Below are 24,713 nucleotides of genomic sequence, written 5' to 3'. Positions count from 1 at the left end.
GTTCCAGGCCCCAGGCTTTGGCCTGGCCCAGCCCTGGCTATTGCAGCCATTTGGAGAGCAAACTAGCAGATGAAAGATTCTTTTTGTCTCTCCATCTATCTCTCTTACTCTGCCTTTAAAATAAATAAATAAATAAATAAATCTTAAAAACATATACAAAAAAGTATTTCCTTTTTTCCAAGATGAAAGAAAGATCAATAAGATTTTTACTATTTTCAAAATAAACCTTGAAGCAATTGAACAATGGGCAAGAAATGAACAAGGAAAGCAACATATAAAATGCAGCATTTCTAAGTATCAACCTCAATCTGAAGCTCTAGAAAACAACACTGCTGTAGATACATTTTATCAGCAGGGTCACATCTGTTGACGTACCTTCTCGGTCAAAAAAGCCTTGGAGAGCTTTTTTCGGATCCTTTATATAGAAGGCCTCTCTTTCCTGCTGAAACTCTAAGACAATGGGGTTCTCTTCAGCCTCATCCTCCACAGCATCTTCTCCTGTAGAACACGGGAGAGAAAGAAAGACAATCAGAACTAAGAAGACATCGCCTGCATAGCCTTCATTATCTGTTCAGGCTGCAAAATGCTACAGTTACATGTGACGGAAAGAAACATACTCGGGCAGAGAGGCATGAAACTTACAAAGAGAGGCATGAAACTTACAAAGCCACTGCCATAACCATCTTCAAGTTTTCCCAATTACATGGCAGTCAAAACTTGTTTTTATGACACCTTAATTTTTTCCCCCTCCATCACTATATGTCAAAAGCAAAATCACCTATCACATTGTGGAGAAAAACCTGAGCTCTTCAGTCTAGCTTTCTCATTCTCTCACACTTAGGTCTAATACTTTGTCTCCAATATAATTTCCTAATACTTCTCCTATTATTGCAGGAATTTCAAGTCAGTTCTTGTTTCAAGGTAACTAAGAATGATGACGCGGACAATGTGAGTAGTGAGCAAAAGTGAAAGTTAATTTTATTGAGAGAGACTTCTGCTAACCAAGAGGGACATAAGGGAAGGTTCCAGCAAGGTCTAGATATGGGAGCTTATATAAGGAGTGCATATCAATTGACTGAATCTCTACACAGTTTTGATACATTAGGGGTCTCTCTTTTTTTTTTCTTTTTAATTAAAAAAAAAAAGGATTTATTTATTTGAAAGGCAGAGTTACACAAAGGCAGAGGCAGAAAGAGAGAGAGGTCCTCCATCACTCCCCAGATGGCCACAACGGCTGGAGCTGCGCTGATCTAAAGCCAGGAGCCAGAAGCCTCTTCCAGGTCTCCCATGTGGGTGCAGGGGCCCAAAGACTTGGACCATCTTCCACGGCCTTTCCAGGCCACAGAAGAGAGCTGGACTGGAAGAGCAACCGGGACTTGAACTGGTGCCTGTGTGGGATGCAGGTACTGTAGGTGGCGGCTTTACCTGCTATGCCACAGTGCAAGCCCCATAGGGTCTGCTTTTTTCCCCCTATGTCTCTCAGGAAGTGGTCATGGTTATTGACCAAGAATAAATGTTACCTTGCTGACCACCTGAGAAATGTGACCATTGAGAAATATTGCTGACCTAACCAGTTAAGGAATGTTATCTTGCTGCACACTTGAGACATGCTGCTTTGTGGTATGGTCTGGTCCAGTGCTAAAGCCTGGCTCCTTATAATTATTTATGAGACCCACTGTTTCCTAATTATCAATTTTTCCATCTCCTTGGGTAATATCTTTTGTCTAATCAGTGTATGGCAGGCTTTATTACATAGGTTATTTTATAAACCCTGGGTCCTAACTGCCCTTTTGTTCCCACAGGGGCCTTTCCTAACTGCCTACTACCCCTCCTAATTCCTCATGGTATCCTCCAAACAGACTGGTATATACATTACTCCCTTAAAATGATCAATGCCTGCCCTGAATAGTAATCTCAATGATCAGCTTTCTATGGGCTCCATTGCCTTTGTTCAAGTTCCAGCTCAACACCTTTCTGACAGGAAAGGCATGTAGCCTGGGGACCTCTATTGGAGTACCTGGCTCTGGCTCCTGACAACAGCTTCCTGCCAAAGTAGATGTTCAAGTAACTGAGTTCCTGCCACCCGTGTGGAAGGCCTAAATTGTGCTTCCACCTCCCAGCTTCAGCTGGGCCCATTCCCCACTACTGGGGGCATTTGAGGAATAAACCAGTAGATGGGAGGTTTCTTTGGTTCTGTTTTTCTGCCTCTAAAATAAAAAAAAAAATTAAAAAAAAAAAAAACAAAAAAACCTACAATGCTTCTGTTTATAAACTTAAGTTTTCCAGGGGCTGGCGCTATGGCATAGCAGGTAAAGCCACAGCCTGCAGTGGCAGCATCCCATATGGGTGCCGGTTGGAGTCCCAGCTGCTCCATTTCTGATCCAGCTCTCTGTTATGGCCTGGGAAAGCAGTAGAAGATGAACCAAGTCCTTGTGCCCCTGCACCCACGTGGGAGACCTGGAAGAAGCTCTTGGCTCCTGGTTTTGGATTGGCCCAGCTCTGGCTGCTGTGGTCATTTGGGGAATGAGCCAACAGATGGAAGACCTCTCTCTCTCTGCCTGTGCCTCTCTATAACTCTGCCTTCCAAATAAATAGATCTTAAAAAAAAAAAATGTTTTCAGCCAGTGCCGCGGCTCACTAGGCTAATCCTCTGCCTTGCAGCGCCGGCACACCGGGTTCTAGTCCCGGTTGGGGCACTGGATTCTGTCCCGGTTGCCCCTCTTCCAGGCCAGCTCTCTGCTGTGGCCAGGGAGTGCAGTGGAGGATGGCCCAAGTGCTTGGGCCCTGCACCCCATGGGAGACCAGGAGAAGCACCTGGCTCCTGGCTTCGGATCAGCGCGCTGCGCTGGCTGCAGCACGCGGGCCGCAGCGGCCATTGGAGGGTGAATCAATGGCAAAAGGAAGACCTTTCTCTCTCTCTGTCCACTCTGTCAAAAAAATAAAATAAAATAAAAATGTTTTCCATAGGACAGGTGTTGTGGCACAGGAGACTGGCACACTTGCATCCTATATTGGACTGCTGGCTCAATTTCTGACTGCTCCACTTCTAATCCAGCTCCCTGCTAATATACTCAGGAAGCAGCAGATGATGGCTCAAGTGCTTGGGTTCCTGCCACCTGCATAGGAGGCCCGGAGAGAGTTACTGGTTCCTGGCTTGGCCCAGCCCTGGCTATTTCAGTCATTGGTGGAGTGAACCAGAGAGGACAAAAGATTGATTCTCTCTCTCACTCTACCTTTCAAATAAATAAATATATCTTTAAAAAATGGAAGCAGAAATATTTATTTCTGGGAAAAAAAAAAAGTTTCCCAAAGGGCTAAGCCAGTACAGTCCGACAAAAACAGATTGAAAGGGGCCAGAATTGTGGCACAGTGCAATACTGCAACACTGGCATGCCATGTGGGTGCCAGTTCGTGTTCTGGCTGCTCCACTTCTGATCCAGCTTCCTGCTAATGGCCTGCAAAAAGCAGCAGAAGATGGCCCAAGTGTTTGGGTCCCTGCACCCACGTGGGAGACCTCGATAAAGCTTCTGGCTCCTGGCTTCAACGTGGTTCAGCCCTGGTCACTGCAGCCATCTAGGGAGTAAACCAGGGGATGTGAGATCTTTCTCTGTCTCTTCCCCCCTCTCTCTGTAGCTCTTTCAAATACATAAATAAATATTCTTTTTTAAAAAGAATGAAAACCATATATGTAATCTTAAATTTTCTATTAGCCATGTTAAAAAGGCAAACATAGGGGCTGCCTTTGAGGCTCAGAGGTTAAGCTTCCACTTGTGACACTGGCATCCCACACTGGAGTTCCAGTTTGAGTCCTGGCCACTCTGCTTCCAATTCAGCTCCCTGCTAATGTGCCTGGGAAAGCAGTACAAGATGGTCCAAGTACTTGGGCCCCTGCCACCCATGTAGGAGACCAGGATAGAACGCCTGGCTGCCTTTGGTCTGGTCCAGACCTCACTGTTGCAGCCATTTGGAGAGTGAACCAGCAGACATAAGATATGTTTCTCCCTGTCACTCTGCCTTTCAAACAAATAATTGGAAAAAAAAAAAAGACAAAAAGAAAACAGATGGAATTATTATTTCAACATGTAATCAATGACCAAAATATCAAAAATATTTTACATTCTTTTTGTCCTTACAGCAAATGTCAATTTGGACTAGCCACACTGTAGCGTTCAGTCGCCACTGTAGCTAGTGACTACCTTGGGCAGCAGAGATTTAAGTGTTCAATGATTTCTCCCTTCACGGAACCACTGCCCTAGCACACTTACAGTTTCTAGCATTTTTTGGCACTTAACACAAGTTAATTTCATACTATCGATCCTGACTTCTTGACTACATATGAAGGCTATCTTCTTTTTTTTTTTTTTTAAAGATTTATTTATTTATTTGAAAGTCAGAGTTACACACAGAAGGTGAGTCAGAGAGAGAGAGAGAGAAAGAGAGAGAGAGAGAAAGAAGTCTTCCATCCACTGGTTCACTCCCCAATTGGTAGCAACAGCCAGAGCTGCACTGATCCAAAGCCAGGAGCCAGGAGCTTCTTTCTGGTCTCCCACGTGGGTGCGGGGGTGCAAGGACTTCAGCCATCTTCCACTGGTTTCCCAGGCTGTAGCAGAGAGCTGGATGGGAAGTGGAGCAACTGGGACTCAAACCGGCACCCAAATGGGATGCTGGCTCTGCAGGCGGCAGCTTTAGCCATAGCGCTGGCCCCTATTTTCTATCTTTTTAAAGTTCTATCCCCTGACCACCTACTCTTCAATGTGACTGTAGTATAGAAAATTTAATTTATTCCTTTGGCTTAGAGACGAGTTTTTTCTTTTTAGATATTCCATGTTTCAGGATATTTAACAAAAAATTCAAGAGGCTACCTTATGTTGAATAACACTCCATTTTATTTGCCTGAATGTAGTTCCACCACCTTCAGTAATAATCACACACCACAAAGTGAGTAGTCAATAAAAAATATATTTTAATAATGAAAATTAAGTTAGCTGTATGCTGAGGGAGACAGTGTGTTAAAAACCCATTCAAAGGGGTCAGCACTGCAGTGCACTGGTTAAGCCTGTAATCCAGGCCTCCCACACTGGAGTGGTTCCAGTCTTGGCCATGTCTCTGATCCAGGTCCTGGCTAATATGTCTGGGAAGGCAGACAGTGGCCTAAATATTGGTCCCCTGCCACCCCCGCGGGGGACCCAGATGGAGTTTCTAGCTTCTGCCTTCTGCCTGGCACAGCTCTGCTCCTCCTGGCCATTTGGGGAGTGAACCAATGGATGGAACATTTCTTTCTCTCTGGCTCTCTCCCTCTCTCTCTCTGTCACTCTGCCTTTCAGATAAGCAAAACACATACACACACATTAAAAGAAATCTAGAGTGCCTGGCATTCAATATTTTCACATCAGTAAAGTAATCAATCTCTCTGGTTTTTGGTCAATGGCAAAATGTATTAGCCCTATCTATCTCAAAGAGTCATGAAATACTATATGATACAAAAAAAAAAAAAAAATCACCTAAGGGTATCACCAGCGATGATCTCAGAGTAACCCCTGGTAGTAACTTTAATCTCTTACCCATCCCCCAAGTGCAGCCCATGTCGTCATCCTGGCTGCTGGTGTGTTTCTTCCTTTCGGTGACGTCTGTTTCCTCTTCTTCATCCGAGTCTTCTCCCAGCATCTTCTTCTCTAGCAGTAGTTGTTGCTGCTTGCGCAACTCCTTCAACTGCGTTACTGTCAATTCAGATTCTGCCTCTCTGTCTTCCTCTGGCCCCTGATGAACCAAGCAAAAGAAATGTTGTTAGAATTCAGGACCTGCCGGCGCCGCGGCTCACTAGGCTAATCCTCTGCCTTGTGGTGCCGGCACACCGGGTTCTAGTCCCGGTCGGGGCACCGATCCTGTCCCGGTTGCCCCTCTTCCAGGCCAGCTCTCTGCTGTGGCCAGGGAGTGCAGTGGAGGATGGCCCAAGTGCTTGGGCCCTGCACCCCATGGGAGACCAGGAGAAGCACCTGGCTCCTGCCATCGGATCAGCGCGGTGCGGCGGCCATTGGAGGGTGAACCAACGGCAAAAGGAAGACCTTTCTCTCTGTCTCTCTCTCACTGTCCACTCTGCCTGTCAAAAAAAAATCACTGTCCACTCTGCCTGTCAAAAAAAGAAAAGAAAAGAATTCAGGACCGTGCAGAAACACAGCAATGTGAACAGAGGTAGGGGGGCGTGTCCACTGTTGTAATTGTGGACTGGTAGAACATCTTCCTCCACGAAAGCTTCCAAGGAGCTCAGGATCCCAGCCCGGTTATGCTCCTGAGGTTTTAATTCTCGGGTTTTTTTGCCCCGGTACTTACCTGCAGGATAAAGAGCCGAGTGCTGCCTCCAAAGCGAAGAACGTGCCCGACATGGACGCGACAATAGGTGCGGGGCGGGACGCGGGTCTTGTTAAGAAACGTGCCGTGGGTACTTCCCAGATCGTAGAGGTAGAAGCCCGGCCGGTGGCCCTCGCTGTCCCCGTCGGGGCCCGAGGCCCTGTGCTGCAGCACGGCGTGGTACCGCGACACCGACGGATGCTCCAGGCACACGTCGCAGCTGGGCAGCCTCCCGAAAAGGCAGCAACTGGTCCCCGTCAACGTTCGCGTGCCGAGGATGGCGCCGCCCTTCAGCGTCTCCAGGCTGTAGGGGGCCGTGGCCGGGCCGCCCCACGGCGGCTCTCGGTAGGGAGGAGCCCGGGTCGGGCCGCCAGCTGAGGAGGCCGCCACCGCCGGCCGCGGCTGCTCGCCTTGGGGGCTGCGAGTTTCCCCGCTGTCCGGCCGAGGCGGCGGGGCGGCGGGCTCCTCGGATCCGCGGTCCTCCTCCTCCTCCTCCTCCTCGGTGTTCGAGGGGCTGGCGGCCGAGGCCTTGCCCCGCACTGCTGGGGGCACCGGCAGGGCGGGCTTCTTGAAGTCGTCATTCAGATCTGCAGAGGCCAGAGGCTCGGACTGGGAAGAGAGATTGTCAGCCATTCTCGGCCCGGTGCACCCTCGAAAGCTGTCCCTAGGACGCGTCACCCGTTGGGCTTTCGTTCCTACCCGTGTTTTCCTTGCCCCAGCTCCCGGCGGCTTCTCTGGACCCTGATGGTCGAGTTGTACGTCCACGGCCCAGAGCGTTGGGACGTGGTGCGTTACGCGGGTTGGTCATAACTATAGGAAAGCAGAAAAAGGCTGTTGAGAAAAACAGAGAGAGAATGGGGACATATTTAGGAGTTGCAACAGAATTGTAGTGACTTCCTGTGGCATAGCTTGATCGAGAAGCAGCGCTTCCGGCAGTTTAGGACCACTAACTAGCCAGCCAGCCTTTCGGGCCTGACGGGACCCGCGGCTCGGGCCTCGCGGAGTCCAGCTTCGGCGTCGCGGCGAGGACAGCGGCCCCGCTTCAGTGCCGACCTTCCCATCTCCCGGCTGCGCTGGGCATCAGGCGACCTCAGGACCCTGTGATTGGCGCCTGTGGACCGTGACCAGGGAGCGCCTTGGCAGTCCCGGGACTCGGCACCTGTCCGTCTTACTCCTCTCGGTGAAGTTATGGGGAAGAGGGCGGCTTGTAATTGTCGCTGTTGGAGTGTTCATTCATTGATTCTTTCTGAAGCTACTAAGGCTGTGTAGTTGAGTGGTTAGTAGTGCTCCGTTTGTGGCATAGGGCAAGACATAGGGCCTCAGCTTACACACCTGAAAAATGGGACTAATAACAGTGTTGATTTGGTAGGGTCGTTGGGAAAACGGGATTAAACCATAAAGATGAAGACTGGCATATGAGTAGAGTAAGCATTCAGTAAATGAGACAAGAGGTAAATGGCCCAAAAAGATAGATGGGAGAATAATGTTGACAGACAGAAGTGCTAGTTAAAATCCAGGGATAAATGCTGTGCTGTGCAAAGTGCTGTGAGAACATAGGTAGAGCGGTGTCCTGGGGAAGTGGTGAGGGTGCTGACTCAGAATGAATGCAAGGCTGCCAGGGTTGTGGGGACGGAAGGGCATCTCTGGCATCGGTCACAGCTCAAAGGGTCGACTGTAGAAGCATGGCCTTCTCTAGAAAGTAAGTAGGGTAATATCGCGGGAACTAAGCTGATCATTTTATCCAGGAGCTCCTTTCTGCCTCCACTGCACTGAGAACAGCACTTCCATGTGCTTTTATATTCAAATATTGTGTCTCCCTCCCTCAGGACGGAGATCTTGCATTACTCGTTCTTCCTCTCCTCGCGTAATGCCTGGCATTCGATAAATGTTTGTTGGACTTGAAGAGATACATGGGCGATGAATCCGGAAAGGTAGGTTGAAGCCAGATTGTGAATTTTGTTGAATGGTAAGCCAAAGAATTCTGATTTTTTTTTTTCCATTTGGTAATGGGAAGCCATTAGATATGAGCTTTTTAAATTGTTTTAAAAGATTTATTTGTAAAGCAGAGGGGGGCCGGCACTGTGGCGTAGTGGGTAAAGCCGTGCCTACATGCTGGCATCCCATATAGGTGCTGGTTCGAGTCCAGGCTGCTCCACTTCTGATCCAGCTCTCTGCTAAAGCCTGGGAAAGCAGTAGAAGATGGCCCAAGTCCTTAGGCACCTGCATGGGAGACCAGGAAGAAGCGCCTGGCTCCTGGCTTCAGATTGGCCCAGCTCCAGCCGTTGCAGCCATTTGGGGAGTGAACCAGAAGATGGAAGATCCCTCTCTGTCTCTCTGCCTCAGCCTCTCTATAACTCTGCCTTTAAAATAAATAATCTTTTTTTAAAAAAAGCTGCTACATTTAAAAAAATAAAACAAAAAAGAAAAGAAAACCAGAGGAACAGAGAGAGAAAGAAAGAGAGAGAGAGACACAGAGAGATTTTCCATCTACTGGTTCACTCCCCAAATGCCTGCAGCGGCTCTGGCTGAGCCAGACCAAAGCCAGGAGCCTGGAACTCTGTCTGGGTCTCCCAAGTGGGTGGCAGGGGCCCAAGCATTTGGGCCATGTTTTGCTGGTTTCCCAGGCATGTTAACAGGGAGCTGGATGAGAAGTAGAGTGACATCAGCACTCTGATGTGGGATGCCAGTGTAGGCAGCAGTGCCTTAACCCACTGCACCACAACACAGACCCCTACATTTGCATTTTTAAAAGATTGTCTAGGGTCCAGCACTGTGGCACAGCAGGTTAATCTGCTGCTTGGGATGCAGCACCCCATATTAGAGTGCTGATTTGAGTCCCTACTACCTCACTCTGATTCAGCTTCCTGTGCCTGGGAAGGTAACAGAAATGGCCCAAATGTCTGGGCCCCTACCACCCATGTGGGAGACCAGGATGGAGTTCCTGGCTCCCTGCCTTTGGCCTGGCTCAGACTCAGCTGTTGCAGCCATTTGGGGAGTGAACCAGTGGATGAAAAATCTCTCTGTCTGTCTGTCTGTCTCTCTCTCTCTCTCTGTCTCACTCTGCTTTTCAAATAAATAAATAAATCTTTAAGAAAGATTATCTAGCAGCAGCCTGAAGAATAGATTAGATCCAAGAGAGACTAGAAGAAGGGATACCACTTAGAAGGCAATAGAATCTCCTTTCTAGATGTGTCAGAATTTGAAAGCATAAGATTGTGTAGATCAATAGTTCATAAATTTTTCCACCAGCAGCAGTTAAAACATTCCCATGCTTGACAGACACATATCTCTTTGATTCTACTCCCTTTTTTCCTATTGACCTGGCATAGATGTGTCAAGATGCTCTGAGAAGGGGCCATTGCTGTGGTGCAGCGGGTTAAGCTGCCACCTGTGACACTGACATCCCATATGAGCACCAGTTCAAGTCCTGGCTGCTCCTGTTCCAGTCCAGCTCCCTACTAATGCATCTGGGAAGAGCAGCGGAAGATGGCCTAAGCACTTGGGCCTCAGCCACCCACCTTGGAGACCTGAATGAAGTTCCAGGCTCCTGGCTTCAGCCTGGCCCAACCCTCATCTTTGTTCATTCATTTGGGGAATGGACCAGTCAATGGAAGATCTCTTTCTGTTTCTCCCTCTCTGTGACTCTACCTTTCAAATAAACAAAAAATTCTTTTAAAAAAAGATGCACAATACTTGAGGCCTGATATTTAAGTGTCATGCATGATGGTGGTTCTGGTAATGAGTTAGTAAGGTGAGATGGAAAACACGGACAGTAGAGCCCCAGATACTGTTGCAGCTATTAGTTTGCTATGACTCAGCTTCTACCTTGTGGTTGTCTGGTAGGAATTATCATGGTGTGATAATGGCTAGCATCTAACAGCTAAATTTCTCCCAATTTTTTCAGGGAGAACATCTTTGGTCCTGCATTTGTCTGACACATTTTTATGTAAATAACTGGCTGGACTTCATATTTTTCACTACAGAAGCCTAGAATCTACAGTTGCCAGAGATCTAAGCACATTACTTTTGGGATATCATCTACATTGAACCTGAGAACTCTCCCCTTATTCCAAAATGCTGAGGTACTGGGGAGAAATCCCAATGTCATCAAACCAGGCCAACAGAAGTTCCTTTGATTTGCTCCCCCGGGAGTTCCGTCTGGTGGAAGTCCATGACCCACCCCTGCACCAGCCCTCTGCCAACAAGCCCAAGCCCCCCACCATGCTGGACGTCCCCTCAGAGCCGTGCAGCCTCACCATTCACACCATTCAGCTGATCCAGCACAACCGACGTCTTCGAAACCTTATTGCCACAGCTCAGGCCCAGAATCAGCAGCAGACGGAAGGTGTAAAGACTGAGGAGAGTGAGCCTCTTCCCTCCTGCCCAGGGTCACCTCCTCTCCCCGATGACCTCCTGCCTTTGGACTGTAAGAACCCCAATGCACCATTCCAGATCCGACACAGCGACCCAGAGAGTGACTTTTATCGGTAAGACAAGATTTTGCCCTATCTTTCCTTTCTCGAATTATCTTTCCAATAACCCTGTTATTCCTGTAATAGCATTTTTATTTCCCCATGAGGAAACAAAGGATAAGAGGAATTGACTTGGACAGGGTTGCTCAGGATATTGTGGGAAATCCAAGCCTTGAACCCCAATCTTCCAAACCCTGAATATATTTTTTCATTTTCTGATGCCTCACATATTTATTGAGTGCCTGTTTTGTGCCAAGCAGTTCACTAGGGGCACTGATACGTAGATAAGGCCATGGCTTCATAGTCCTCAGAGTCTAGTCTTTGTATTTAGTATAAAATGAGTGTTACGGGCTTAGCTCAGGGTCTTCAAATGTGATTCATGGGCTTACACAGGTATTATTAGGAAACCACAAGTCTATGCAGGAATTTTTTAAACTGTGTATTTTCATTCTGCTAATAGAGTTTAAAAAATAATAATGTAAAAAAAGTCCTTGATTCTTGCTACCCAAATCTGGCCCAAGACCGGCAGCATTAACATCACGTGTGCGCTTGTGAGAAATGCAGAATCTCAGGTCTTGCCAGACCTGCGGAGTTAGAGCCTGCGTTTTAACGAGATCTCCAGATCTCCAGTGTGAGAGGCCCTGCTCCACATGCCCTGAATGACTTCCTGGTGGACTAGCACTACTGCTACACTTCTGTATGTAAGTTTGTATTTAATGCCAAATAATTACTTTGTTTTCCTTTCCATCTGAAATTTGTCAGACCTACAGAAAAGTTTTAATCGGTAGTACAATGAACATTCAAATACCTGTCATCTGAGTTCACCAGTGGCTAACAGTTTTCCACATTTACTTTCTTAGACATGTATGTGACAGTCTATATATACACACAGACACACACACTTTTTTTTGCCAAACAGTTTAAAGTAATTTGCATACATCTCAATATTTCATCCATTTATTCAGTGTGCATCTATCTTCCTACAGGATCACTGTACTGTTATCTCACCAAAGTAAATGAACATTAATTAAATGATACCATTTAACAAATCCATATTCAGACTCCTCCAGTTGCTACCAATGTATCTTTTACAAGCATATTTTCCCCTAACAAAGATTCATGCATGCATCTAGCTGTTATTCTTCTATAGTGTCTCTGTGAGCGCGGGTCCTTGGGCCTACAGAATGTCTCACCCACTGTATGTGTATTATTTCCTCAAGATTAAGTTCAGGCTAAAGATGTTTGGCAAGAATACTTTAGAAGTGATACTGTGTATCAATTATTATATTGGCCTATTGATGATAATAGTTATTACTTTAGTTATCCCAAACTGTTGAGAAAAAAATCAGAAATAGACGCACTATGTAACAGTCACAGTTGGGCCAGATGATGTCAAGGTACAATGTATAGTTCCAACAAAATTCTGTCTGTCATATTAAATTGATGGTTTGTTTATAGTTTTGTGTCAGATTTCTATTTTAATTGTCTCCCATCCAAGTACTAACCAGCCCGGCCCTGCTTAGCTTCTGAGATCAGATGAGTTTGGTGGAGTGGCTGTAGACATTTCTATTTTAATTATAAGAGCTTTGGTCTTCAAAAGTTTTACCTAGTTTTGTTCTATACATATTTAAGAGACTATAACAAAAATAATTTGGAGCAGCCATTGGGGTGCCAAAAAATTATTTTCCAAGTGGCCTATAAATTGCTCAAAGTGATACTAGTTTAGATCTGTTTCTTAAGCACTTCTGAAGCCTTTAGTGTTTGGCCCAATTATGATGGAAATATTAAAAAGTTATGGGGCAGGTGTTGTAGCGCCGCATCAACACCAGCATCCAATATCAGAATGTTGGTTTGAGTCCTGGCTGCTCCTCTTCCTATCCAACTCCCTGCTAATATGCCTGGAAAGGCAATAAATGAAGGCTCAAATGCTTGGGTGTCTGCTACCCATGTGGGAGATCAATATGGAGTTCCTGGCTCCTGGCATCCGCCTGGTCCAGCCCTGGCTGTTGTGGCCTTTTAGGGAGTGATTCAGCAGATGGAAGATCTTTTTCTGTTTCTCCTCTCTGTCACTATGCCTTTCAAATAAATAAATCTTTCCAAAAAAGGTTACTTAGCAACTGGTTGTTTCACAGACAGTATTTGCTACAATCAGATAATAGAGTGGGTGGATAGTGCCCCAGGCACTCTTGCACAGCACATGGCAACACATTCCATGTACAGACCAAGCAACAGTGATTTTCTATTCTCTCTCTCTCTCTCTTTTTTTTTTTTTTTTTTTAAGACTTATTATTTGAAAGGCAGAGTTACAACGAGAGAGGGAGAGAGAGAGGTCTTCTATCTGCTGGTTTACTCCCCAAATGGCCACAATGGCCAGGGCTGGGCCAGGCCAAAGCCGGGAGCCAGGAACTTCATCCAGGTCTCCCATGTGGATGACACGATCCCAACACTTGAACCATAATCTGCTGCCTCTACATGCACATTAGCAGGAATCAGAATCAGGAACGGAGCTAGGATTTTTTTTTAAAGATTTATTTATTCATTTGAAAATCAGAGTTACACAGAGAGAGAAGGAGAAGCAGAGAGAAAGAGAGAGAGGTGTCATCCATCTGCTGGTTCACTCCCCAATTGGCGGCATTGGCTGGAGCTGTGCCAATCCGAAGCCAGGAGCCAGGAGCTTCTTCCGAGTCTCCCAGGTGGGCGCAGGGGCCCAAAGACTTGAGCCATCTTCTACTGCTTTCCCAGGCCATAGCAGAGAGCTAGATTGGAAGTGCAAGCAGCCAGGACTTGAACTGGCACCCATATGGGATGCCAGCACTGGAGGCGATGGCTTTACCTGCTATGCCACAGTGCTGGCCCCGAAGCTGGGATTTGAATCCAGGCACTTTGATACAGGATGTGGGCATCTCAAGTGGCAACGTAACTGCTGTGCCAAACACTTGTCCCTATTACTTTTTTCAGAAAAAGTCAGATAGGAAATTTCAGGAGAGAGGTAAATTATTAAAGACTTAATATGGCCGGCGCCGTGGCTCAACAGGCTAATCCTCCGCCTTGCGGCGCCGGCACACCGGGTTCTAGTCCCGGTCGGGGCACCGATCCTGTCCCGGTTGCCCCTCTTCCAGGCCAGCTCTCTGCTGTGGCCAGGGAGTGCAGTGGAGGATGGCCCAAGTGTTTGGGCTCTGCACCCCATGGGAGACCAGGAGAAGCACCTGGCTCCTGCCATCGGAACAGCGCGGTGCGCCGGCCGCAGTGCGCTACCGCGGCGGCCATTAGAGGGTGAACCAACGGCAAAGGAAGACCTTTCTCTCTGTCTCTCTCTCTCTCACTGTCCACTCTGCCTGTCAAAAAAAAAAAAAAAAAAAAGACTTAATAAAAGTTATTTTTTAGGCGTGAGCACTTGGCACAATGGTTAAGATGCCACTCGGGATCCCTGCATCCCATATCGGAGTGCCTGGGATCCAGTCTCAGCTCTGCTTCTGAGTCCATATTTCACCCTGGGAGGCAGAAGCCATGGCTCAAACACTTGTGTCCCTGCCACCCATGTGGGAAACCCAGAATGAGCCCTGACTTCTGGATTCAGCTGGTCTGCCTCCGGCATTGCAGTTATTTGGGCAATGAACAGCAGAGGAAAGTGCTCTCTGTCTCTGTGACCTTCAAATAAATAAAAATGTAAAAACTTACTATTTCTGGGAGATCAGGCAGTTTTTGAAGTATTTTCTTAGATGAGGATTCTTTTTTTTTTTTTTTTTTTTTATTTATTTTTGACAGGCAGAGTGGATAGTGAGAGAGAGAGACAGAGAGAAAGGTCTTCCTTTTTGCCGTTCGTTCACCCTCCAATGGCCGCTGTGGCCGGCGCATCTCACTGATCCGAAGCCAGGAGCCAGGTGCCTCTCCTGGTCTCCTATGCGGGTGCAGGGCCCAAGGACTTGGGCCATCCTCCACTGCCTTCCCGGGCCATAGCAGAGAGCTGGCCTGGAAGAGGGGCAACCGGGATAGAATCCGGTGCCCCAACCGGGACTAGAACCCGGTGTGCCAGCACCGCAAGGCGGAGGATTAGCCTGTTAAGCCACGGCGCCGGCCTCTTAGATGAGGATTCTACAGTAATGATTAGGGGGCAAAATGTTGAATTATGAAGAGTATGGAAACTGGAGTCTGAAGCTCCACTGTTAGTAACTAAACAACCTTTTGCAAGTCAGGCCCTGTGAACTTCAGTTTCCTTACCTGGCAAATAGAAGAATAACAATATGGACTCTAGCTATTTCACAGCCTAGGGTAGGATGAAAATATCTTATAAGCTATGTATGTTTTAAATTGCCATTGTAAAATTGTCTTCCTGGCTTTAACATTGTCCCTTGTAGTTGCTTAAGAAAGTCTTGGGGTGGGTGTTGTATAGCGGGTTAAGCTGCTTGGGACACCCATAACCCATACTGGAGTTCTAGTTCGACGAGTCTTGGCTGTTTTGCTTCTGGTCCAGCTTCTGCTAATGTATCCTGGGAGCAGATGGTGGCTCAAGTACTTGGGCCCCTGCAACCCATGTGGGAGAACCCATGGAGTTCTGGGCTCCTGGCTTCTGTTTGGCCCAGCCTCAGCCATTGTGGGCCTTTGGGGAGTGAACCAGTAGATGGATGATATTCTCTCTTTCTCTTTCTCTATCTGCCTTTCAAGTAGATGAAAATAAACATTAAAAAAATAAAAATTATGGGGCTGGCACTGTGGCATAGCAGGTAAAGCCAGTGCCCACAGAGCCCTCGTCCCATATGGGCACCAGTTCAAGACCCAGCTGCTCCACTTCTGATCCAGCTCTCTGCTATGGCCTAGGAAAGCAGTGGAAGATAGCCCAAGCCCTTGGGCCCCTGCACCTGCTTGGGAGACCTGGAAGAAACTCCTGGCTCCTGGCTTTAGATCGGCACAGCTCTGGCCATTGTGGCCAGTTGGGGAGTAAACCAGTGGATGGAAGACCTCTCTCTCTCTCTTTCTCTCTGCTTCTTCTCTCTCTGTGTAACTCTGACTTTCAAATAAATAAATAAATCTTTAGAAAATATTTATAAAAAATAATGTCCTAATTGGAACTGTGAATTTCTTAAAGTCCATATTTTGTCCAGCATGTGTGGAAGTATATTGCAGTAAAATAATTATTTTTATAAAAATTGTTTTATTTATTCAAAAGACAGAGTCAAAGAGAGGAAGATCTTCCATCTACTGGTTTACTCCCCAAATGGCCACAACAGCCAGGAGCCAAGAACTCCATTTGGGTCTTCTTTGTGGGTAATAAGAACCCAAACACTTGGGCCATCCTCTGCTGCTTTCCCAGGTGCATTAGAAGGGAGCTAGATCAGAAGTGGAGCAGCTGGGACTCAACCAGCACTCATAGGGGATGCCAGCATTGCAGGCTGTGGCTTACCCCACTGCACCATAATGCTGGCCCCAGTAGTGAAATACTTAGAACATCGTTGAGCAATATCTGAGTTATACTGTGAAACTTAATCCTAAAAGTGATCAAAATTGAGCAGCTGCTAGAAAGAGAAGGAAACTTCCTTTTCCCTCTACTTTTCTACTGCCTATCGTAGACATGCATTGCCTAGTCACACGATGTAACTGGAGGAACTCAGAGACATGACTTGACATAGCAGCAAGATGAAAGGGAGCTATGTGACCTAGAAAGAATATTCCTGGGAAACAGGGCCAGTGATTTGACTGGAATCATTAAACTAGAGAGACAGAACAGGTCACCCCTTTGCAAGAGCACTAATAACACTGCAGTGTCTCCACTTTCAGGGGAAAAGGGGAACCTGTGACTGAACTCAGCTGGCATTCCTGCCGGCAGCTCCTCTACCAGGCAGTGGCCACGATCCTGGCCCACGCGGGCTTCGAGTGTGCTAATGAAAGTGTCTTGGAGACCCTCACCGATGTGGCGCACGAGTATTGCCTTAAGTTCACCAAGCTGCTGCGCTTCGCTGTGGATCGGGAGGCCCGCCTGGGACAGACTCCTTTCCCGGATGTGATGGAGCAGGTGTTCCACGAGGTGGGCATTGGCAGCGTGCTCTCCCTCCAGAAGTTCTGGCAGCACCGCATCAAGGACTATCACACTTACATGCTGCAGGTGAGATGACCCTGTGAAGACCTGGGCGAAGGTGTTCAACCTAGGGGTGTTCACCAGGATCCCACACTTGCTGTAGAGTGCAAAGTGAACTTGACAGTCGGCCTCAGCGCTGTCCTGGCCAGACGTCAGGGGCCTCCTTCAGTCAGTAAGCAACCCCACTCATTGATACTTCCTGTGGAAGGCACTATGCACAGCATACGGAGTCTGAGAGAATGTGGTTGGCATGCTTTTACTCAACAGATGTTTGTCTGAGTGACTGTTACCAGTCAGGCATTGTGGGATATAGCAATTAAGTGTCTTAAACCTCCATTCCTGTTGAGAGGAAACACAAATAAGCAAATAACTAACGATCAAAACAATTTCAGATAGTGTTAGGTTCTGTGAAAAACAAAACAGAGTGAGGTAATTTTGCCAGGAGGATGGGGGTGGGTATGGGGTAGGGGTCTGGGGACACCATTTTTTGTTAGAACCACAAGTTCTAATTTCTTCAGCCCTTGTGACCTTAAGCAAGCTATTTGTTCCCTGTTTGAGTTTTCCAAAATCTAAATATGATTTGTAATGTTTAACACCCAGCAAAAGAGTCTTTGCTGAGCCATTTAGGCTGCTCACAGCATGGATTATCCACTTAGGGCATACATATCAACTGTTCTATTTTATAGCCAAAAATGTAACTTTCTGTTGCAGTTTTATCTTTGATATAGTCTAACTATACTTGTTACATTTATGTAACTTTAACTAATGACAACCACATTCTCTGCAAAACACATTTCTTTGACATGGCTCCATCACATGTAAATGCCAACTCAAGGGACTGACATGGTGGCACAGTAGGTTTAGCTGCTGCTTACAGCACCAGCATCCCACATGAGCACTTGTTCGAGTCCTAGCTGCTCCACTTCTTAGATTTATTGATTGATTTGAAAGTCAGAGGTGCACAAAGAGAGGGAGAGACAGATAGATTTTCCATCTGCTCACTCACTCCCCAAATGGCTACAAGAGCCAGGGCTAGGCCAGGCAGAACCAGGAGCAAGGAGCTTCATCCAGGTCTCCCATGTGGGTGGCAGGGGCCCAAGCATTTGGGCCCTCCTCCACTGCCTTCCCAGGTGCATTAGCAAGGAGCTGGATCAAAAGTGGAGCAGCCAGGAATCAAACCAGCACCCACAAAGGATCTCTGCATTGCAGGGGGCAGTTTCACTGCTGCTGTGCTTCTGATCCAGGTCTCTGCTGTGGCCTGGGAAAGCAGGGCAAGAGGGCCCAAATCCTTGGGCATTGCAACCCACATGGGAGACTCTGATGGAGTTCTGGACTCCTGGCTACAGCTTGGCCCAGACCCAGCTGTTGTAGCCACTTGTGGAGTGAACTAGTGAATGGAAGACTTCCTCCCTCCCTCCCTACCTTCCCTTTCTTTCTCTCTCTCTCTCCTCCCTTTTCTGTAACTACTTTTTCAAATAAATAAAAAAAAAATTTTTTTTGACAGGCAGAGTGGACAGTGAGAGAGAGACAGAGAGAAAGGTCTTCCTTTTTGCCGTTGGTTCACCCTCCAATGGCCGCTGCGGCCGGCATACCGCGCTGATCTGAAGCCAGGAGCCAGGTGCTTCTCCTGGTCTCCCATGGGGTGCAGGGCCCAAGGACTTGGGCCATCCTCCACTGCACTCCTGGGCTATAGCAGAGAGCTGGCCTGGAAGAGGGGCAACCGGGACAGAATCCGGTGCCCCGACTGGGACTAGAACCCGGTATGCCGGTGCTGCTAGGCAGAGGATTAGCCTATTGAGCCGCGGCACCGGCCAAATAAATAAATATTTTATAAAAATAAATGCAAACTCAGTACCTTAAAGAAACCGCCTCCATTGGCAGTGGATGTTTCAAAACTTGTCCGTCATTCCTCTGTTAGCTTTCCTATGGGATGCCAACGCTGACTGTCCAACTGGCTTTTAACATTTTTTTGGAAAATTGACTTTTGCTTGCCAACAGATTAGTAAGCAGCTCTCCGAAGAATATGAGAGGATTGTCAATCCCGAGAAGGCCACTGAGGACACCAAACCTGTGAAGATCAAGGAGGAGCCCGTGAGCGACATCCCCTTTCCTGTCAGTGAGGAGCTGGAGGCTGACCTGGCTGCAGGGGACCAGTCCCTGCCCATGGGAGTCCTCGGAGCTCAGAGCGAGCGCTTCCCGTCCAACCTAGAGGTTGAAGCTTCGCCTCAGGCTTCCAGTAAGAGCAATCCGCTGACTCGCTCGATTCCGGGAGATCTGCCAATCTCAGCGCTTGGCACTTTTTTGAATCAAACTCTGGAGGTGGGAGAACAAAAGTGGGAGTGAGCAGAGTGGGAAGTCCTAAAGCGAGCAAACTGACGAGAGACCAGCATTCTCCTCTCTCCAATTAGAGAAAACAAGACTTCTACAGTTTTGAAGGCTGTCTTTAAAATAATCCCCAGGCCAGGGATGGGGACACATCTTTGGCACAATAGTTAAGATACTACTAGGACAAGCCCCAACGCTACTTCTAATTCCAGTTTCTTGCTAATGTGTCCCCTGGCAGGCAGCAGGTGCTGGGCTCAACAACTTGGGTCCCTACCCCCTACATGAGAGACCCAGATTGAGTTCCAGGCTCTTGGCTTTGGCCTGGCCCAGCCCCAGCTGTTGTGGGCATCTGGGGAGTGAACTGGCATCTGGGAGATCTCTGTCTCTCTTTCAAATTAATCAAAAATAAAAAATCTCCAGGGGCAGGTGTTGACTTCATGGTTAAAATACCAATTAAGGGGGCCAGAACTGTGGTACAGTGGGTGAAGCCACCATCTGCATCTCATATGGGTGCTGTTTTGAGTTCTAGCTGCTCCACTTCTGATCCAGCTCCCTGCCAATGTGCCTGGGAAAGCAGTGGAAGATGGCCCAAGTGATTGGGTCCCTGCGCCCATGTGGGAGACCCAGATGAGTTCTGGGCTCCTGGCTTCTGCTTGGCCCAGCCCTGGCTGTTGTTGCCATTGTGGGGGTGAAACAGCAGACGGAAGATCTTTCTCCCTCTGTCTCTCCTCTCTCTCTGTAATTCTTCCAAATAAGTAAATAACTAAATCTTTTAAAAAAAATACCAGCCAAGACACTTGAGTCCCATATTGGAGTACCTGGCTTCAATACCTAGTTCTGCACCTGATTCCATCTTCCTGGGTGGTAGCAGTCTGGGGCTAATAGTTGGGTCCCTGCCACCCACAGAGGAGACCTGGTTTGACCTCCCAGCTGTTGGCTGACCCCTGCAAGCATGTGAAGAGTGAACCAGCACATAGGAATGCTGTCTCTTAAATGAAAATTTTTAAGAATTTAAATAATCTCAGGATATAGATGCAATATGATGACTAACAGCATTGCCTCCACTGATTAGCTGGTTGGGCAGTTATCTTCTTCAGTTCTTGTATTGTATTGGTCCTTAAGATGGCTGCCAGATACATGGAAGAGTGTGTATTGCTTAAAGTCGTTTAAATAGTGGGGTTTCCTTGCTAGAGTATGCAACAAATTAGAAATGAAAAGGATTGAGATAGGGCTACCCAGTTAGAGGAACCTGGCCTGTTGATAGGATGTCCTTAGTTTTATTTATTTATAATTTTTTTTAATTTGAAATCAAATAGCCAGAGAGAGAAAGAGACAGAGAGATCAATCTTCCATCACAGGCTCACTCCCCAGATGCCCACAACAGCCAAGCCTGGGCCAGGTGGAAGCCAGGAGCCCAGAACTCCATCCAGGTCTCTCACCTGTGTGGCAGGGACCCAAGTACTTGAGCCATCACCTGCTGCCTTCCAGTGTGAACATTAGCAGGAAGCTGAAATTGACAGCAGAGCCGGAACTCACACCCAGGCACTCCAATATGGGATTATGGGACGTGGGGGTCCCAAGCAGCATCTGAACCACTTCACCAAATACCTGCCCTCTGTGGTAACCCTGGGGTGCTTAGGACAACTGACTGTAAAAGTGAATCAGTTAACTGCAAATGAGTCTGGGCACTGATTAGCTCACAAACGTAAATTTCATTTTATTAATGCACAGTGACTCAAATAGCAAATTCTCAAATGTAGCCTAAGTGGAATGAGGCAAGAACCTTTCACCATGAGAAGGAACAGCATTGCTGGAACACATAGAGGTGAGACCGCCCAAGTCACAGGGACCATGTGCTCTTTTCAGTGGTGACAGGCAGGAAACTGCTCTTGGCTTTAGATAGTGACCATTGGACCACAGACCCAAACAAAAGGCAGGAAAATTAGACAGCCCCATGAAAGTAAGGAAAGAAGGTCAGGGGAGTGGGCCATGCTCATGATAGTGCCGCCTTCAGGCCGTGAGACAGGGAACCCTGCCACTTCATAGTTTCGCTCCCCTCACTTAGGGAATATGGGGGTGAGGTGGAGGAAGGAGAAAAGTGGAAAGGAAGATATTCAGAGTTATTAATTTTTTTAAAAAATATTTGTTTTATTTGAAAGAGTTACACAGAGAGAGAAAGAGAGGCAGAGAGAGAGAGGTCTTCCATCTGATGGTTCATTCCCCAGATGGCCGCAATGGCCGGAGCTGCGTCAATCCAAAGCCAGGGGCCAGGAGCTTCTTCCAGGTCTCCCACGCAGGTGCAGGGGTCCAAGTACTTGGACCTTCTTCTGCTGCTTTCCCAGGTCACAACAGAGAGCTGGGTCGGAAGTATAGCAGCCAGAACTCAAACTGGAGCCCACATGGGATGCTGGCACTGCAGGCGGTGGCTTTACCTGCTACACCATAGCGCATTAGTAATTTTTTAATAAAAAAATTATTTAAGAGAGAGAGAGAGAGAGAGATCCTCGCTCTGCTGGTTTACTCCCCAGATGGCCACAACAGCTGGGGCTGGGCCATGCTGAAAGTAGGAGCCAGGAGCTTCATCCAGGTCTCCCATGTGGTTGCAGGGGTCCCAGTAGTAGGCCCATCTTCTGCTGTTTTTCCAAGGCCATTAGCAGGGAACTGGATGTGGGCGTTGGTTTACTACCCGGCTGCTCCACTTCCAGTCCAGCTCCCTGCTATGGCCTGGGAAAGCAGTAGAAGATGGCCCAAGTCTTAGGGGCCCCTGCACCTGCATGGGAGACCTGGAAGAAGCTCCTGGCTCCTGGCTTCGGATCGACACAGCTCCAGCTGTTGCGGCCAACTGGGGAGTGAGACAGTGAATGGAGGACCTCTCTCTCTCTCTGCCTCTCCTCTCTCTGTGTAACTCTTTCAAGTAAAAATAAATAAATCTTAAAAAAAAAAAAAAAAAAAGAAGTAGAGCAGCCAGGACTCAAACTGTAACCCATGTGGGGTAGCTGCAGGCGGCAGTTTTATCCACTACGCCACATCACCAGCCCTCAGAGTTAGTAATTTTTTGATGATAACTTTTTGAGGCAGAGAGTAACAACACATTCTGGTCAGACCTGGGGGACTCGTGCATTCTACTGTGTTCTCCACGTGGCTCGTCACTGTTCTTCCCTGTTTCTAGGTGCAGAGGTAAATGCTTCTCCTCTTTGGAACCTGGCCCATGTGAAAATGGAGCCTCAAGAGAGCGAAGAAGGCAACGTCTCCGGGCATGGCGTGCTGGGCAGCGATGTCTTCGAGGAGCCCATGTCAGGCATGAGCGAAGCCGGGATCCCCCAGAGCCCCGACGACTCAGACAGCAGCTATGGTTCCCACTCCACGGACAGCCTCATGGGGTCCTCCCCTGTTTTCAACCAGCGCTGCAAGAAGAAGATGAGGAAAATGTGACAGGAAAGAGGAGATTTTTCTCTGCAGACCGACAGCGCCCAAATGAAAACCTTGATGTACTGGTTTGTTTCCACGAACAATGATTTCACTCTTAAACTCAGTGGGCTTAATTTCAGAGGAACTGAACTTAACCGAACAAGGTTGCATTTGACTTTGCACCCAGTTTTTGTGGTTTTCTACAACATTTGTTCACAAATAGAAGACGATGCTGGCACAGTCATCAGGAGACCAAAGCCCTGTCCTGACTGTCGTCTCCACTGGGTGATGAGACATCTTACCCAACTTCTCTACAGCTACTGTTCTTGCATAACTCAGACGAATCATCCCACTTTGACCTACCTTGCAGACATCTGAAATTGAGATGTTTGTTACACTTTAAAGCTATGATTGAAAACTCTCAACAATTAAATGTATGCTGACATCAGATGTCAAATTTTCTTTTAACTTGATACATTTTTGGTTCATGTCTTTGGAAATCCAGTACCATCCTAATGGAATAGCTAACCACAATACAACTTTATCCATGTCATCTTTTTAGAACTTTTTTGTTAAGATTGGGGGCTGGAATCTGTGGTGTAGCAGGCTAAGCTTCCACCTGTGGTGCTAGCATCCCATATGGGCGTGGGTTCGTGTTCCAGCTGCTCCTCTTCTGATCCAGGCCTCTGCTAATGGCCTGGGAAAGCAGTGGAAGATGGCCCAAGTGCTTGGGCCTATGTACCCATGTGGGAGACCTGGAAGAAGCTCCTGGCTCCCAGCTTCCAATTGGCCCAGCTCTGGCCTTTGCGGCCATTTGAGTGAACCAGAGGATGAAAGACCTTTCTCTGTGTCTTCCACTATCTGTAAGTCTGCCTCTCAAATAAATGTCTTTGAAAAAATTATTTTATTTGAAAGGCATAGAGGAGAGAGATCTTCCATCCACTGGTTCATTCCCCAGATGGCCGCAATGGCCAGAGCTGCACAGATCCAAAGCCAGAAGCCAGAAGCTTCATCCCCATCTCCGACGTGGGTGCAGGGGCCCAAGGCCATCTTCTGCTGCTTTCCCAGGTGCATCAGCAAGAAGCTAGATTGGAACAGCCAGGTCTCAAAACCAGCACCCATACTGGATGCTGGCACTGCAGGCAGAGGCTTAACCTTCTATGCTACAGCGCCGGCCCCGACAACTGTTTCTGCTGCCATTGAATTCTCTTGTAAAATCAGAGGTCTGTGGTGGCATCACCTCTTTGCTTATTCAGCCTTTTCCTATCTCACCCACACATTTTCTTCTTCCTTCTCTAGATTTACTCCACCTATCCTCTCCCCTCTGTTGTGTTTATTTCTACTTACTCAGACTTTTAAATATTTTACCACGTCCTTTTTCAGTTGTTTGGGAGGACAGGATTGTGCTTGTACCTGCTTGGCCATCCAAGAGCGCTCCATTGCTGTCAGAGGTCCACCCATGTATTGTGCCTCCTCTGGACGGGCAGCCTTTGAAAGGCTAATACACGCCTTTCAACTCTACACTGTGTCTGCAGCAGCTTTACTGCTGTTACTTGTCCATCACAGTGCCTGCCCTGCTTGGCATCTGATAGCCTCAATCAGTATTCATTAAGTAAACTATGTAGCAATACAGAGATTAGGAGCAATTAGCAAATGTAAGCTTTATACCTTGATACTGGATGCCAGCATGTTAAATTAACTGTTCAAGTTTGGTTTTCTATTGTAGAATACAGGTCTTGTGAAGTTAAACTTTTTTTTTTTTTTTTTTTTTTTTGACAGGCAGAGTGGACAGTGAGAGAGAGAGAGACAGAGAGAAAGGTCTTCCTTTTGCCGTTGGTTCACCCCCAAATGGCCGCCGCAGCCGGTGCGCTGTGGCCGGGGCACTGCGCTGATCCGAAGGCAGGAGCCAGGTGCTTCTCCTGGTCTCCCATGGGGTGCAGGGCCCAAGCACTTGGGCCATCCTCCACTGCACTCCCTGGCCACAGCAGAGAGCTGGCCTGGAAGAGTGACAACCAGGACAGAATCCAGTGCCCTGACTGGGACTAGAACCCGGTGTGCCGGCGCTGCACGTGGAGGATTAGCCTACTGAGCCG

General features: G+C 47.6%; 2 protein-coding genes across 5 annotated transcripts in view; one reads left to right on the top strand and one right to left on the bottom strand.

Annotated features, from left to right (window-relative positions):
- The window catches only part of SLC4A1AP (solute carrier family 4 member 1 adaptor protein), a 53,296-nt gene extending 46,229 nt beyond the window's left edge, over positions 1–7,067 (bottom strand). The window contains exons 1-3 of one of the 2 annotated variants that reach the window (XM_062209172.1): positions 6,328–7,067; positions 5,562–5,757; positions 376–498 (exon numbers count right to left, since the gene is read on the bottom strand). In XM_062209172.1, the coding sequence (XP_062065156.1) occupies positions 376–498; positions 5,562–5,757; positions 6,328–6,978 (970 nt within the window). In that variant the 5' untranslated portion in view covers positions 6,979–7,067. The remainder of the gene's footprint in view (positions 1–375; positions 499–5,561; positions 5,758–6,327) is intronic. The other variant, XM_062209171.1, reaches the window with a different exon arrangement.
- On the top strand, positions 7,060–24,394 carry SUPT7L (SPT7 like, STAGA complex subunit gamma). Of its 3 annotated transcripts, none has more exons than XM_062209174.1 (6): positions 7,060–7,506; positions 8,172–8,276; positions 10,250–10,832; positions 16,575–16,914; positions 18,886–19,123; positions 22,382–24,394. In XM_062209174.1, exons 3-6 carry the CDS (start codon positions 10,420–10,422, stop codon positions 22,642–22,644), a joined length of 1,254 nt encoding a protein of 417 aa, XP_062065158.1. In that variant the 5' UTR covers positions 7,060–7,506; positions 8,172–8,276; positions 10,250–10,419; the 3' UTR covers positions 22,645–24,394. The 3 variants fall into 3 exon arrangements, with proteins under 3 accessions (XP_062065158.1, XP_062065157.1, XP_062065159.1); XM_062209173.1 differs by having other exon boundaries at positions 7,060–7,525; XM_062209175.1 differs by having other exon boundaries at positions 7,065–7,525; positions 16,590–16,914.
- The last annotated feature ends 319 nt before the right edge of the window (positions 24,395–24,713 follow it).

Source organism: Lepus europaeus, chromosome 13 (assembly GCF_033115175.1).
Source record: "Lepus europaeus isolate LE1 chromosome 13, mLepTim1.pri, whole genome shotgun sequence".
Classification (NCBI taxonomy): Eukaryota; Metazoa; Chordata; class Mammalia; order Lagomorpha; family Leporidae; genus Lepus; species Lepus europaeus.
Note: the sequence above shows the minus strand (reverse complement) of the source record. Positions and strands in the feature narration are given on the sequence as shown.